Source organism: Echinops telfairi, unplaced genomic scaffold (genome assembly GCF_000313985.2).
Source record: "Echinops telfairi isolate 266 unplaced genomic scaffold, ASM31398v2 ScPeMD7_2291;HRSCAF=2852, whole genome shotgun sequence".
Lineage (NCBI taxonomy): Eukaryota > Metazoa > Chordata > Mammalia > Afrosoricida > Tenrecidae > Echinops > Echinops telfairi.
The window spans coordinates 20,072,588-20,086,855 of record NW_022106189.1 but is presented as its reverse complement, the minus strand read 5'-3'; the positions used below and the strand labels follow the sequence as shown (position 1 = coordinate 20,086,855).

The 14,268-nt window shown below is 56.5% G+C and overlaps 1 protein-coding gene across 1 annotated transcript in view; it reads right to left on the bottom strand.

The window, feature by feature from the left end:
- Positions 1-14,268, bottom strand: part of NLRC5 (NLR family CARD domain containing 5) — a 68,848-nt gene that overhangs the window by 32,575 nt on the left and 22,005 nt on the right. Inside the window, exons 18-25 of the mRNA XM_045293895.1 lie at positions 10,517-10,532; positions 10,261-10,350; positions 9,341-9,385; positions 8,446-8,535; positions 7,369-7,452; positions 3,436-3,519; positions 646-735; positions 418-480 (exon numbers count right to left, since the gene is read on the bottom strand). Of these exons, the coding sequence (XP_045149830.1) occupies positions 418-480; positions 646-735; positions 3,436-3,519; positions 7,369-7,452; positions 8,446-8,535; positions 9,341-9,385; positions 10,261-10,350; positions 10,517-10,532 (562 nt within the window). The remainder of the gene's footprint in view (positions 1-417; positions 481-645; positions 736-3,435; positions 3,520-7,368; positions 7,453-8,445; positions 8,536-9,340; positions 9,386-10,260; positions 10,351-10,516; positions 10,533-14,268) is intronic.

Below are 14,268 nucleotides of genomic sequence, written 5' to 3'. Positions count from 1 at the left end.
GGGTCCAGGCATCAGCGGGAGCGAGCCTGCTCCTCTCTAGGGGCACCTGATGTTTTGCATGCCACAACCCCCTTGTCCTACAGCAGTTCCTTTTGACGGCCGTGTAGCCAAGCATCAGACAGGCAGAGGGACCTGCCCCAGATGGGAATGTTATGAAGCCTTTCCCGTTCCCAGGTTTCCTGCATCCTGGGCCAGGTGGATGCACACTTGCTGAGCGGCCTTGGGCAAAGGCCCACCCTCTCTGGGCCTCTGTTTCTTTGTGTCAAAAGCAGCTTGGGTGAAAGCAGTTCACGTGCAGGGCCCCTGGCAGGGAATGAGCTGGGTCAGACAGCCCTCGCTCTGCTCCGGGCACCCTGGAGGCCACATTTCCTCATCCCCAAGCTTCCCGGCTGCCAGGGGCTGGCTCAGGCCACTTACCCACAGTTCACACCTCCCTGCTCCTCTTGGGACTTGAAGTGCAGGGACACGTGGTGCAGGGACCTGGAGTGGATGACACAGGGGTTAGCTCCCTTGGACCACAGCCTCAAGGGGTCCCCAGGAGGCCACCGCCCTCACCCTGAGTGAGGCACAGTCTCTGGATTGGGGTCGGCCAGCATTGTCCCACCTGTTCCTACCCACCAGACACCTGGGACGCATTCTGCTCACCTGAGCTCCACCTTCTGCACCCGGGGGCACAAGTGGAAGACATTGGCCAGCAGCAGGGCACTCGTTGGGGCCAGTTCCGTGTGGCTCAGTCTGAGCAGACAAAGGGTGGCACCCTCAGTGAGTTACAGCCAAGCCAGGCAGTGGACAGGGGCCCTGGGGAGGCAAGGGCGGGGGGGAGGCAGGACTCGGGGCAGGGGCCTTCAAACAATGGGAAGAAGGCAGGGGCACATAGAAGCATGTTGGGGCAGACCTGGGTTTGAGTCTTCCTTCTAGTTACTGGCGTGACCTGGACACCACTTAACCTGAGCCTCAGTTTCCTTCCTGGGAGACGGGTGTCATCCCAGAGCACCTCCTTCCCTCTCGGGGCTGTGAGGACTCATGGGAACGGCCTAGCACGACGCCGGGGCTGGCTGTGCTTCTCTGCGCTTACTCTGGGTTTACCGCCGACGCAGACTCAGCACGCCCTCCTCGCTGAGAGGGAGCAGGACGCTCCTGTCCTGTCTCAGAGCTGCTGCTGAATGCAGCTGACTGTGCGCCCCAGGATGCTGGGAACCCTGGCTTCTACTCCCCACCTCCCCCAAGTCATAGCACCCCAAAAGGCCTCAACATTGGCAAATGTCCTCTGGGGGTAGGGTGCGCCCCTAGTTGGGAACCACTGCCCTAGAGAAAGTGAGCAGGCGCTGTCTTGTTCTCAGAGCCTCCATTTTTCTCACCCCAGCACCTCCCCAGCCTCTGGTCTCCTCAGTTCCATGGCCAAAATTTGCCCGATTCACCTGCCACACACACCACATACACACATACGTGTACACACACACACATCCACGTGCACCACACATGGGCACACACCACACACGTGCATGCACACACAGCACATATACATGTTTACACATGAATGCACACATACATGACCACACACAAACACACGGGTATGCCACACGCACACCACGTACAACGCACGCACGCACACAGGCACACAGGCACACAGGCAAACATACTACACATACCACACACTGCGCACAACATACAAAGACACACCACACACTGTGCACACATGCACACATTGCACATACACACATCGCATCACACATACACACACAGGCACACATACAAACACACACCACACTGCACACTCACATTGCACACAGATACACATTCACACTTGTATGAGCACACGTCACATGCCATGCACAAGCACACATACAACACCACACACACATGTGCACACACCACACCACACGTGTATATCCTTGTACACACACACACCACACGCAGGATTCCCAGCTGCCCTCCTTCTCCGCACTGTCTACAAACTGTCTACAAAGCTGCCCTCCCTCCCTTCACCAGGTGGCACCCAGGCTGAGCTTTGGAAAACACCCCCGTCCCCTGCCCTCCAGGTCCCGTTGGGTGAAAACCCAAACTCCTCTGTGGCTACCTGGCCCTGGGAGACCCGGGCCCGCTCCACCACGCCCCCTCCTCTCTCGGCAGCCAGCCATCGTGCCAGCCTCGGGGCCTCGAGCTTGGGATGTGGTGCCCTGCTCCTCCTGGGGGTCACAGCCCAGCACCTCTCCTCAGCGCCTCCTGGCTGAGTCACCCACCCAGACACTCACTGTCCAGCACTTGGCCTGGGGAATCACCTCGTCACCATCCAAGTGCAATATGGGATCTGACCTTGTTTATTGTTCAGCCAGGGGCCCTAGGGGAATGGTCTGTCTCACAGGCAGGGTGGGGCGGTGGTTAAGACCCTCCAATGCCGCTGCACTGGGGAGAGGGGTGTGGAGAGGGGCAGGTCTCCTCTGTCTACAGGCTCGCTGTGAGTCAGAATCAACGCTACAGCCGGGCTTGGTTTTGCTTGAGTTGCCCAGGAGGACGAGGACCTAGGTGGTCGGCGTGCTCCTCTGCAGGGGCTGCTTTGAGTCCGGCTCACTCAATGGCAGTGGGTTTGGTTTGGGGGTCACGTGTCTCCAGCATCTGGTGAAGACACGTGGGCCGAGTAAACCAAGTTTCAAGCCCGAGCACAAGGTCAGCCTGGCTACCTGGTTTTCAAGTTACATGTGGAGTTCAGGGCTGACACCGTGGGACTTACCTCTCTGGTCTGAGGTTCCCTACCTGTTTGTCTCAACCCTCCATCCCCTTTTTGTGTTCAGGGGAGCCCTGGTGGGCCCTGGCCCTCCTTGAGAGGGCACCCCGGGGTGCCTAGGGTCGGTGTAGGCCCTGCTGGGGGTGCTCACGGCAAGTACATCGCCACCCTCCCCTCCCCAATACATCCCCAGTGTGGGGGAGGTGCCTGGGGCCTCGGTATGGATGTTGCTACCATTGACACTATGATTTTATTTCTGGTTCTATTTTTCATCTCAGCTGCAGCTGCATCCCCCTCCATAACCCCTCTGCACCCCCGAGGAATATTTAAATAAATCCTTTAAGAATTCTAACCAGTCTGAGCCGAAATTAGAAAAGAGAGCTTTCAATACTTTGGGATTCGCGGCTTGCATGCTCCCTTCAGGAAGTTAGAGGGCGACCTGCACAGGGCGGATTGAGTCCCTGCTGAGGGTGGGGATTAGTCCCTTCTGGGCCTTCAAGGTGTCCTGAGTCCTAGCCTTAGGAGCAGTGGCAGGGGGTGGGGGCTGGGAAATATTAAGCCCATTTGTCAGATGAGGAGACTGAGGCTCAGAGGGGGTCAAAGGACTCCTTCCAAGGTTGAGGAACCATTAAACGGATCTGGGAGCCAACCTGTGCCCCCGTGAGGTCAGATAAAACAAGGCAACTGCAGGGGGCAGGGGGCAGACGTCTTACTGCAGCAGGCTCAGCTGGGGCAGTCGGCTGGAGCAGTCCAGGAGGGTCTCTAGGCTCTGGTCACTCAGGGGCTCGCAGGACAACCTGTGAAGAAGCCAGCTGAACGGGATGCTTCACACGAGAGGCGGCCCGAGAGGGCCCTGAGCCAGTGCTGCCCCACACATGCCCTTTAGACTCCGGTCCCAGAGACTCTTGGCAGGGAAAATAGTGGCCTGTGAGTTTGGAAACTGCGGAGCTCAACCGAACACCACGGTTTTCCTTGCTGTGGGAACTCTCAGGTCTTACAGGACACTGCAGTGCAGCGGGGGCAGGTGAGACTTCTGGTTGCCCAGGGAAGCCAGACCAAGCAAGCGCAGACCCCAGGGTGGCCAGGAGACACTGCAGGACACCCCCACCCAGCACCAGGGCCCCTGTGTCTACACACAGTCCCTCCCTGGGGCCAAAGGGGCTTGGGACTACAGCTGCTTTCCCGCTTTGCCCTTCCATGCCCCCCTCACCCTCCTGGCTGCCTTCCTCCAGAACGGTGGCCTCCAGGCCCCGGCTCCCCATCTCCGGGGAGGTAGGAGGAGCAGGGGGCGAAGGCAGCCTGTGCTGGGCGCTGAGAGCCTCAAGGAACCTCTGTCCAGGCAAGGGTTGCTCAGGTCTCCCCTGGTATGCCTGGGGCTGGGATGGTATGTGTGTGTGTGTGTGTGTGTGTGTGTGTGTGGCGCTGGGTACCTGAGGCACAGGCTCAATAGGGGTCTTCATTATTAGGGGTTGAATTGTGTCCACTCCCCAAAATATGTGTTGTAAACGCTAACCTGGGATGTCTGGGGTTCCAATCCCATTTAGGAATGGGCTGCCTCTTCAATGATCATGAGACAGGGGTCGTGACGGCTTTGTCTTAAGTCGGTCTCTTTTGAGAGAGACAAGAGATCTCACCAGCCAGTGGAAAGCAGCAGACACGGGGACTGAGAGATGCCCTAAAGAAGGTCGGGAGGGACAAGCACCTTCCCCAGAGCCGGAACCCCGGGTTCACCCCTGGCCTGTCAGCCACCAGGCACCACATGCCTAACAAGCCACCGGCCCGGGTGTTTCTGACTCAGCACACTGGGGCGCTTAGTCATCCCCAGGCCCTCTCAGTCTCTCTCCCAGCCCCAAACACCCGCTTTGTGGGTTCCTGCTGGGCGAAGGCGGAGTTCACAGACTCTGCCGATGGTTTGAAGCAGGGACCAACCGTTTGCTTACCCATAGGGCATTGCAACAGGACCCTGCCCTGTACGGAGACGCTCTTGATCTCTGAAACTTAATGTGTATTTTTAATCAAGTCGAAAACGAGCCTAACACTGTTCATGAAACCACCAGTTAGGGAGATAGGCATGGTGGTTACACAACCCTGTGCATCTCCTGAACGCCACCGGCTGCCCGATCAAAGATGGTCAGGTGGATTACACGTGGGCTTCACCACAGCAGAGGAGCTGAACTCTGCCCACGGGCCTTGTCACGCGGAGCGCTGGGGGTGTCGTGGCTTTGAGTTAGGCTGCTAACAGCAAGGTTGGCAGATGGAAATCACCAGCTGCCCAAACGGAAAAAGCTTGGGGCTTTCTATTCCGTTGGAAAGTTAGTCTCAGAAGCCCACAGGGGCAGTTCTACCCTGTCCGTAGGGTCAGTATGTGCTGGAGGCGACTCTGAGATTTGGGGGGCTCACTATGAAGCCTTAATAGCAACAATTAATAATAATTATTATAATTAGTATAATTTTCCTTAATGATGAAGGGAAAGTCATGCTGTACTGTTTTGATGCATAAGCTGGCTGCAGAGAAAAATGACAACCCTCTCTGCCCCTGACAGCACCCCTGCCAGACCCCCCGCTGGGCCCCTAAAGAGGGAAGAGGGAGAGAGAGGGAGGTGACATGAAATGCCTTGGAATGACTCTTGGTCCCACTGGGTGCACACAGGGTGCAGGAGCCTACTGCGTGGGTCTCCAGTGAGTCATCTCAGAAGCAGGAGCAGGGAATCTCACAGCCACTAAGAAGGAAGAATCTCCCTTCCTGTGGGAGATTCCCGCGAGGAGAAGGGGAAGGAGCGGGCAGCGGCCACAGGAGACAGAGCGGAGGGCGAAGCTGGGTACAGCTGAAGGCTTAGCTTGCCGAGCGGGAGACCCCTGGGGCGTGCACCAGCACCAACGGGGCTCTGCAATGCTTGCCCAAATGGGGCAGAGGCCAATGGGAGGCACAGGGACAAGATGAGGGCCGTGCGTGGCTGAGAAGAAGCCCTGTGGCAAGAGAACTGCATCCCGAATGTTTTCTGATCCTGACTTGTGGTAACCTGTGGTTGTCCCCAATGTGATGATTGCAGGTGAGAGCTCTGTGTGGCCACCGTCATGGGGTATGGGACCCGGCATCAAAGCAGAGTACCACGGGAGGCCCGGCTGCTGTCAGAATAAGGTAAAGGAGGGCGTGTGTGTGTGTGTGTGTGTGTGTGTGTGTGTGTGTGTGCGCGCGCGTGCGCGCGGCATTTCTGACTTGTGCTGCACAGGAATCCGCCTGGGGCCGGTGTGGACTCTCCTTCCCTCCGTGTAGCCGGAGGAGTGGACAGGTGGCCTCCGCACCAGGCCTTCAACCTGTGCTCAACCAGCACAACCTGGCTGGAAGGACCATGGGGATGGGAGTCAACGCAGGAGAGAGAAGCTGGCAGCCCATGGGACACGGTGTCAGGGGACTGGAATCCACTCATCCACGACTGAGCGCAGGTAACATGAGACAGGTCAGGAGACCAGGAGCAGAGGGCCCTGTGGGTGGATGGACTGTGGATTCGAGGAGAAGAGGCCTTTGGGGTGACAGTCTTTTGTCCTGGCGTTCTTTATTTTAAGGACCACAGGACAGGCTGACTGCCCCTCTTGTAAGCAAGGATGCTGAGGTCCAGGGAGTTAAAAGCCACCTGGGGAAGGTCACTTGTGTGGTAGTTACATCATCTGTTGTCAACTTGCGACTTAAGAGCGAAGGGGTGGAGTTTAGCCTGTCAGTCAGTTAACAGCTTGATGACCTCATTTGGAGACACTAAGGAGATACCGTATATACTCGTGTATAAGCCAAGTCTTTCAGCACATTTTAATGCCATTTTTGTAGTAAAATTAGGTGCCTTGGCTGATATTCGGGTTGGCTTCTACTTGAGTATATAAGGTAGATAGAGTATATATACTCATTGGAGGTGGGACACACACTCACTCCTTGCGAGCGATTCCTGCTGACAAAACACAGAGAGCCATGCTAGAGGCCTGGAGCTGAGGGAGCCACGTGGAGACCCCTGCCGGCACGGAGATACCGCCACGGCCACTGGATCCACAAGACTTTCCACCCACTGGCCTGTGATCTTCCTGCATTCAGCATCATTGCATGTGTTGTGTGAGTCTGAAGAAGAATTTAAAGATTGGTTTCGGACATATGGGCTAAAATCAGACTTATGGACTTGAACTGCATTGGGCTGGGATATTTTCTTAATGTATAATTGCTCTTTGAGATAAAGTTCTCTCTTACACCCATATGAGTGTCTATGAATTTGTTTCTCTAGTCAACCCAGACTAACACACTTGGCCTGACCCAGGTGCCCTGGGGGTCAGGGAGTGGGTACCTGCCTAGGAACCAGGTGACTTGAGAGGAGGAGGGGTGTGCTGGGAAGAGCTCTCAGAAATGGAAAGTTCCGGATACAGAGACAGACCAGGTGGGTGCCCGGCTAGGGGTCAGTCTGGGCTCCCTGGTCCATGAGCAGAGGGCCTAGGACGAGGCAGGTGAGGGCCTAGGGAAGGGTCAGGGGACGCCTAGGAGGGTGTGGGGTCTAAAGGGTCTAAAGGGCGGGGCCGGAGAAGGCTCACTGGGCCTCTAGCCAGGGAGTCCTCTCCTGGGACATGGTGCAGATGTCCCCGGACGGTGCCCTCCAGGGCTGTCTGTCACTTACTCAACTTCCAGAGGCCCGGAGCATTTCTTCAAGATGTCGAAGAGGCACATGAGGCTTGAAGGTCCCAGTTGACACTCTCTGAGGCTGAAAGGGGCAGCCGGCAGGGCAGGGGATCGGAGAGGGGCCAAGGCTTCTGCCCAGCCCCCAGCAACTCTTTCCTGTCAGCCTCCCCTCTCACCTGCTCCGTCCCCGCTTGTCTCACCCCAGCAGCCTCACACCCACCAGCGGGGCAATGACCACATAGGCTCCCAGCGGTCCAGTTGTCCGTGTCCATCACTCACCAAGTCCTCCCAGCACAGCCCTGTCCATCAGGACCACTTCACACACAATCCCCGCCCCCCACAATCCATCTCTCTCTCTCCACCGTCTCGGCTTCTAACCACACAGCACCGCCCTGGCCACACTCCTGCTTTACGCCCTCTGTGGCTCCCCAGGACCCTGAGGCTGAGGGCCACTTGTCTTTGCAGGGTCTCACACTGGCCCCTCCAGCCACCCTGTGCTGGTTCCACTGCCCTGGCCCTCTGCACACGCCTGAGGCACTCGGCCCTTCCCCTATGGGGTCACCCGCACTGGCCTCAGCTTGGGCACCCCTTCGGCGGTGAGGGGATTGAGGGCATCCCTAGAGAGGGCAGAGCCCCGCGGGGGTCCAGAGGAGGGGACTCTGAGGCCCCACAGCAGGTCTCCAGCCCAGGCAGCTTGCCTCCTCTCTACAGGACTTGGGGTCGGAGGCTGGTCCACTTCTTCTACAAGACAGGTGTTCTTCAAAGGCAGGAGGCAAGCCCATGGGGTAGCGGGCTGCCCTGAGGTCTTCAGGAAACGAGGGAGACCTCTCTCTAATGCTGGGGTCTGTCTCTGAACAGCCCCCAAAGGGCCTACCCCTGCCACCCACACACACACACCTCACCCCTTCTTCGTGGCTCCCTTCGCTCTAACTCTCTAGTTCCCTCAACCCCTGGCCCTGATCTCCAGGCCCCCACCCCCAAAGACAGCACAGATCTAAAGGGAAGGCACTGGTTCCTAACCCTTGACCCCTGACCCTCATGGCGGTTACCCACAAAAGAGTGGTGGAGACTGTACCGAAAGGTCCTGGGACTGCATGGCTGGCAGAGCCCTAAGATCTGCGCTCTGGCTGGGCACTCTGGTACCGGTCCCCCAGGCAAAGTATCCCTGGAATGAGAGAGAACTTTGAAAGGAGCATTCAAACCATCCACACGGGACTCCCACACTCCAGCCTGGTCAGGACTGGAAGGGGCCCTAGAAACATCGGGTCAGGAGGCCTTAGTCGAGCCCCTCAGGGGACAGATGGGACATGCAGGCCCAAAAAAGTGCAGCCACAGAGAAATCAGAGACCGCTCCCTCCTCCTCTCTGACCACCAACTCCACTGGACATTAGGTGACCTCCACCTCCCTGGGTCTGGATTCCTCTGGCTTCCAGAACCCACAGAGGCCTCAGACACAGAGCCCCAGCCCTGGAAACCAGACCACGGCAGCCTTGGGCCCACGTGGCTTCAGGCAGCCTGGAGTAGCAATGCTCCCCCACCGCTCATCCCCGACACACTGGTCAGCCTGCACTGCAGACCGGGAGGGAATAAGGACACCAGGGGGCCTGGTGGCATCGTGGTTACCCGCTGGGCTGCTAGCTGCAAGGTCAGCAGTTTGGAACCGCCGTTGGCTTCGGGAGAAAAATAGGGCTTTAAGTGCCCAGCCCACTAGGGGACAGGAGGGTGCCCGAAGAGTGTGCCCGGTGAGAAAGGGCAGTGATTCCAATGAGGGCTGAGGCTGGTAGCCCGGCTCCCTGCCACCCTCTCTGCTGCCATCGCCCCATCCTCTCCCCCTCCCTCCCCGCTTCACTGCCTTCTTCCCAGAAAGAAGGGTGACTCATTTTAGTGGTCAGGCCTGGGCTAACAATGGTCCGCAGGGACATGGGCGGGAAGGGGAGAAGAGCCCACCCCCTGGAGTGCTCCCTCCTCACCTGGGCCTGCTGTCCCCTCTCAGGAGGAAACGCTGGCTCGTTAAGCTGCAAGCAGAGAGCAGAGAGGATACAGCAGTCTGAGAAAGGATCTCAGGGCTTACTGGCCAGACTGGGACAGGAGACCACCAGGAGGTGGCCCACTCTCCCAGCAAGGATGACCATTAATATGTTCAATAACAGCTACCATGACCAAGGCATGTACAAAGCACACCTCCACCGTGATCTCATTTGGTTTTACACTGAAATATTCTTAACTCCATTTTACAGATGAAGACATTGAGGAACAGAGAGGTCCGGTGCCCTGCCTGTCCAAGGCTGGCCAGTCTGCTAGGCCCCTCCCACCCTTGGGGGAGGGGAGCAATGGGCAGACCTCCCCTGAAACCATGGCTGATATCCACCAGGTGGACTGGGGCTGCCTGAAGGGGTGACGGCTTCTTTCTCTAGTCTCATCACCTCCTGGGACCTACAATGAAGTGGGTCCCTAAGCACCCAATGGCCAACCGGGACATCCCAATTTCTCCAGAGAACAAGGGAGAGGTGATGAATCATGCCCCATGGCGAATCTGGAGAAAGTAGTATACAGTGGCCATATTCATTCATCCACCCCCAGATCCCTCCCTCTACCCACCCACCTACCTACCCACCCGCTCACCCACCTATCCATCCATTTATCTGCCCATCCACACCCAGATCCCTCCCTCCCTCCACCCACCTACCACCCACTTACCTACCCACACACCACGCATCCATCCATTTATCCATCCACCCACCCACCCATTTACCAGATGCCCCTGCATTCTCACTGGACCCAGTACCGTGTGGGGCCTGGGGGTAATGCATGGTGAAAACGATGCGTCTGGGAGCTAACGAGGCACCTATGGGCCACGGCGCACGCCGGTGGGCGGGCACCACACACTCACCTGATGTCCACGTGGAGGACCCACTCCAGAGCAGAGAAGGCCCGGGCCCAAGTGAACGCAGCATCCAGGGACAAGCCGTTCCTGCTGAGGCTGGAGAGTCATAAGCAGCGACGCTGAGGGCCACCTCTGGGGACTCAAAGGCGTCCTCTTTGTGGTGAGAGCCCGGGGCCGGGGGCTGCTCCGACTCCACACGGAGGAGCGCCCTGACCCGCCTCCCCCCCCCCACCAGGTGGTCAGAGTGCCTCTTCCAACTCACTGTACAGTCGGGGAAACTGAGACCCAGAGAGAGGCAGGGTCTTGTCCAAAGCTGGAATCAGAACCCAGCAGTGCCCTGGGTCTGAGGTCAATCTGGTGAGTGATTTTGCCCATTTCCTGACCTGTTAGAGCAGGGGCGAGGCTCTGTGAGAACGGGGGACCCACCTGTCCATCAGAAAGCAGGAGGACTACTTTCCCTGTGCGTTGTGGTCTCCCTCTGGCGTTCCGTTTTTTAATAGTATGTATGTTTAAATTGTACACTGGGTCATGTTGACGTGGCAGATTCTCCGGTGTTTTTATGTCCTCTGTAGTGCCCCATCCTGCAGGCCTGGGGTTACTCGCAGGGTAAGGTCAGACCCAAGACTCCGTGCTAGAGCACATGCCTCTGGCCCAGATCCACATGTACCCAGAGCCCCACGGCAGCTGTGGTCTGTGAGGCAGGCAGGGGGCAGATCTTGTGCTAGAGGACAGTGGAGCCCTGGGCACATGCCCGTCCCATTGTCCCATCATCTCTTACTCCCCAAACTCAAGACAGAAGGTAACGTCATGCAGAATGCCAAGACTGCAAAACATTCCCAGACATGAGCTCATGACTGACCCTGAGGAGTGACCACCCTAAGCCTGCTGGACTATGGCAGTTACATAATCTGCAGCCAACTTGAGACTATTAAGAGTGAAGGGGTGGAGTTTAGCCTGTCAATCAGGTCGCAGCTTGATGACCTGTTTGGGAGGCGCTATGGAGATAAATAGCTCACTGGAGGAGGGGCATACTCTCTCTCTGCTTCATCTCCCTGTGAGACATTCCTGTTGACAAGCCACATGGAGCTATGCTGATGGCAGCCAGAGCCGTGGAGCTGGAGGAGCCACATGGAGACCCACGCCAGTGCTAAGATGCTTCTACTGCCACTGGATCCATAAGAATTTCCACCCACCGGCCTGTGATCTTACTGCATTTGGCATCATTGCGTGTGTTGTGTGAGTCTGAAGAGGAATTTACAGACTGGTATCGGACATACGGGCTAATATCGGATTTATGGACTTGATCTGGACTGGGCTGAATATTTTCTAAATATCCAATTGCTCTTTTATATATAGCTCTTTCTTATACACATATGAATGTCTACGGATTTGTTTCTCTAGTCAACCCCGCCTAACACGTCTACAATCCAAGACACAGAGGGTGCCTCCCAGCTGCAAAGCTACATGCCTGTCCCAGGAGGGACGGGGGAGCACCAGAGAACCAAGCCCTCGGGAGACATGTGCAGACCCTCACTCCAGATGCACAGGGGCTTCAAAAGGGTCGAGGGAAACTCCACGATCTTTCATTCTTGTTTTTTCCACAACTGTTTAAAGCCTGCTCTGCCCGCTGGTTCGGCTCGGTGTTGAATAACAAGTTAGAATTGGTTGTGGATGTTCAGATGGGGAGAGATGTTGCACAGACATTCTGCAGCTTCATTTCGTCTTGAAAAGGGACCTCAGGCAGAGTGAACACTAGTTCTGAACAGGTGTACCTGTACCTCACCCCTGGTGTCTGCTGCCTTGTGCCCAGGCCCCCTCCACGTGTGACATTAGAACTTTCCATTCCTGTCTGCTTGGCCCCTGTCCCCACAGGGGTTTGCCTACAGGGCTCCAATCTGCATAAGATTTGCCTGCCACTGTGAGCCCTTCCTCCCTCGGGGTGTGGGCCCTGACCTGGAGCAGAGGCCACCTTCATTGTCTCCAAGGGCCCAGTGAGCTGGAAGAGCCCTCCACCCAAGACTGACGCCTGCCCCCCACTCCCTCTGTTTACTTCCCGGGAGCCAGCGGCTCAGGGGAGACTGCCTCGACCCACTGACTAGGTGGCAGAGCCCAGCCTGGGACTCTGTCTCAGTGGGGCTCCTCTGACTTCCACTCCGAAGAACTTGGTGGGTGAGGGGCCAGGGGCACGTGGGGGCTAAGAATACCAGCAGCCTTTGTCTGCTTCGCTGCCGGCAGATTTGGGGGTTCTCAGGGTGTAGGGACACTGCACAATCTGGAGGCCTCCTTTGACCAGGATGGCTTGCACATAGTCTGACTCCAAGTCCGTTCGGTCCAAGGCCCTGCTGTTCTCCCTAGAAGGTGACCTGTGATGTCGGTGGGTATGGTAGTTACATGACTTCATGTCACCTTGAGGTGTAGGGTGGAGTCTAGCCTGTCAATCAGGTCACACCCTGATGGTGTCTCCTTGTGGGCGTGACTTCCTCATAAGGAGGGCTCTGGGAACCTTCCCCTCCCCCTGCCTTCACCTTCCCAGGCAGCCCGGCCAGCCATGCTGAGACCTGGGCAAGCCCTAGAGAGGGGTCCACTGCCATTGGATCCACAACCTTTCACCCACCGGCCTGTGGTCTTCCTGCATTTGCATCATTGCTTGTGGCGTGTGAGTCTGAAGAGGGGCTTATGGACTAGTGTCAGACTTACAGACTCGATTTGGACTGAACTGGGATGTTCTCTTCATATCCAATTACTCCTTGAGATAAAGCTCTCTCTTACACATGTATGAGTGTCAATGAATTTGTTCCTCTAGTCAACCTGGCCTAACACAGTGGGGCGGTGCTGGCCCCCAGGAAGATGATGGTTAAAAGGAGATTTATGGACTTGAGGTGCTATGGCAGCACAGTGGGTTACGCGTTGGGCTGTTAACCACGAGGTCAGCTGTTTGAAACCACCAGCCGCCCCACAGGAGAAAGATGAGGCTTTTTACTCCGATGAAGCGGTACAGTCTCACAAACCCACAGGAGCAGTTCTACCCTGTCCTCTAGGGTCACTGTGAGTTGGAATCCACTCAAAGGCAAGTGAGTTCTGGAGGATGAACTTGCCCGGGCGCGCCCTCCGTGATTGGTCTCAGTCAGTCAGCAACCCTCACTGTAACTTGCCAACGAGAAGAGTTTTCACTGTTGGTTCCCCGTCTTTGAATCCTCAAGCCCTGCGTAGGCTCTGATGGGGGAGCCCTTTGTACATGCCGGGCTGCTCTGTGTTACCCCATTCTTGAATTGCTCAAACCTACTGTGATAGGTAGGTTTATTGCGCCAACCTGCCCAATAGGAACACGTGGGATTGATCAGGTCACAGTTTGATTGGAGGGTCAAGAGATAAATGGCTGGGCAAGGCCCGCCCCTCCCCTCTCCCTCCTGCTCTCTGGTGATTGGGCCAGTGTGAGGCTGCTTTAGCTAGTTCTCTGCCTCAACTTGTGAGCTACACTACCTGTGGGACAGCCAACCCGTGGGTTGTGTCACTAGAGCTTGAGGTTCCTTAGAGACCTGCTTCACCACAATGCTGGTGTGTACATCACTTGAGCTTGAGGCTGGTGAATCCTGTCGCTTTATATTGCTTGAGTTCAATATCCCATCCGGGCCTGCTTTGCTCAGCTCCTGAGCTGCTGACTGTTGGTGACCCGCCCTGCTGTTTGCTGCCTGTGGGCAGACTCTGCCCACATTACCCCCGGGAAGACTCAGCTGTCTGCTTCCTTGACCTTGGACCTGTCAGCCCTGTGAGTTGAAGGACTTCCAGTACATTAACTGTTCCATGGAAGTGAGTTGAAATGAGCCCTCTGTGCTGCTGTGTGGACTAATTAACTGTTATATCCCTTCATGCTCTATAAATCTATCTATCTATCTATCTATCTATCTATCTATCTATCTATCTATCTATCTATCTATCTATCATCATAAGTGTCCTGGTTTTGTTTCTCTAGCGTTTGTTTCTCTAGCGAACTCTGCCTAGCACACCTTCACTAAA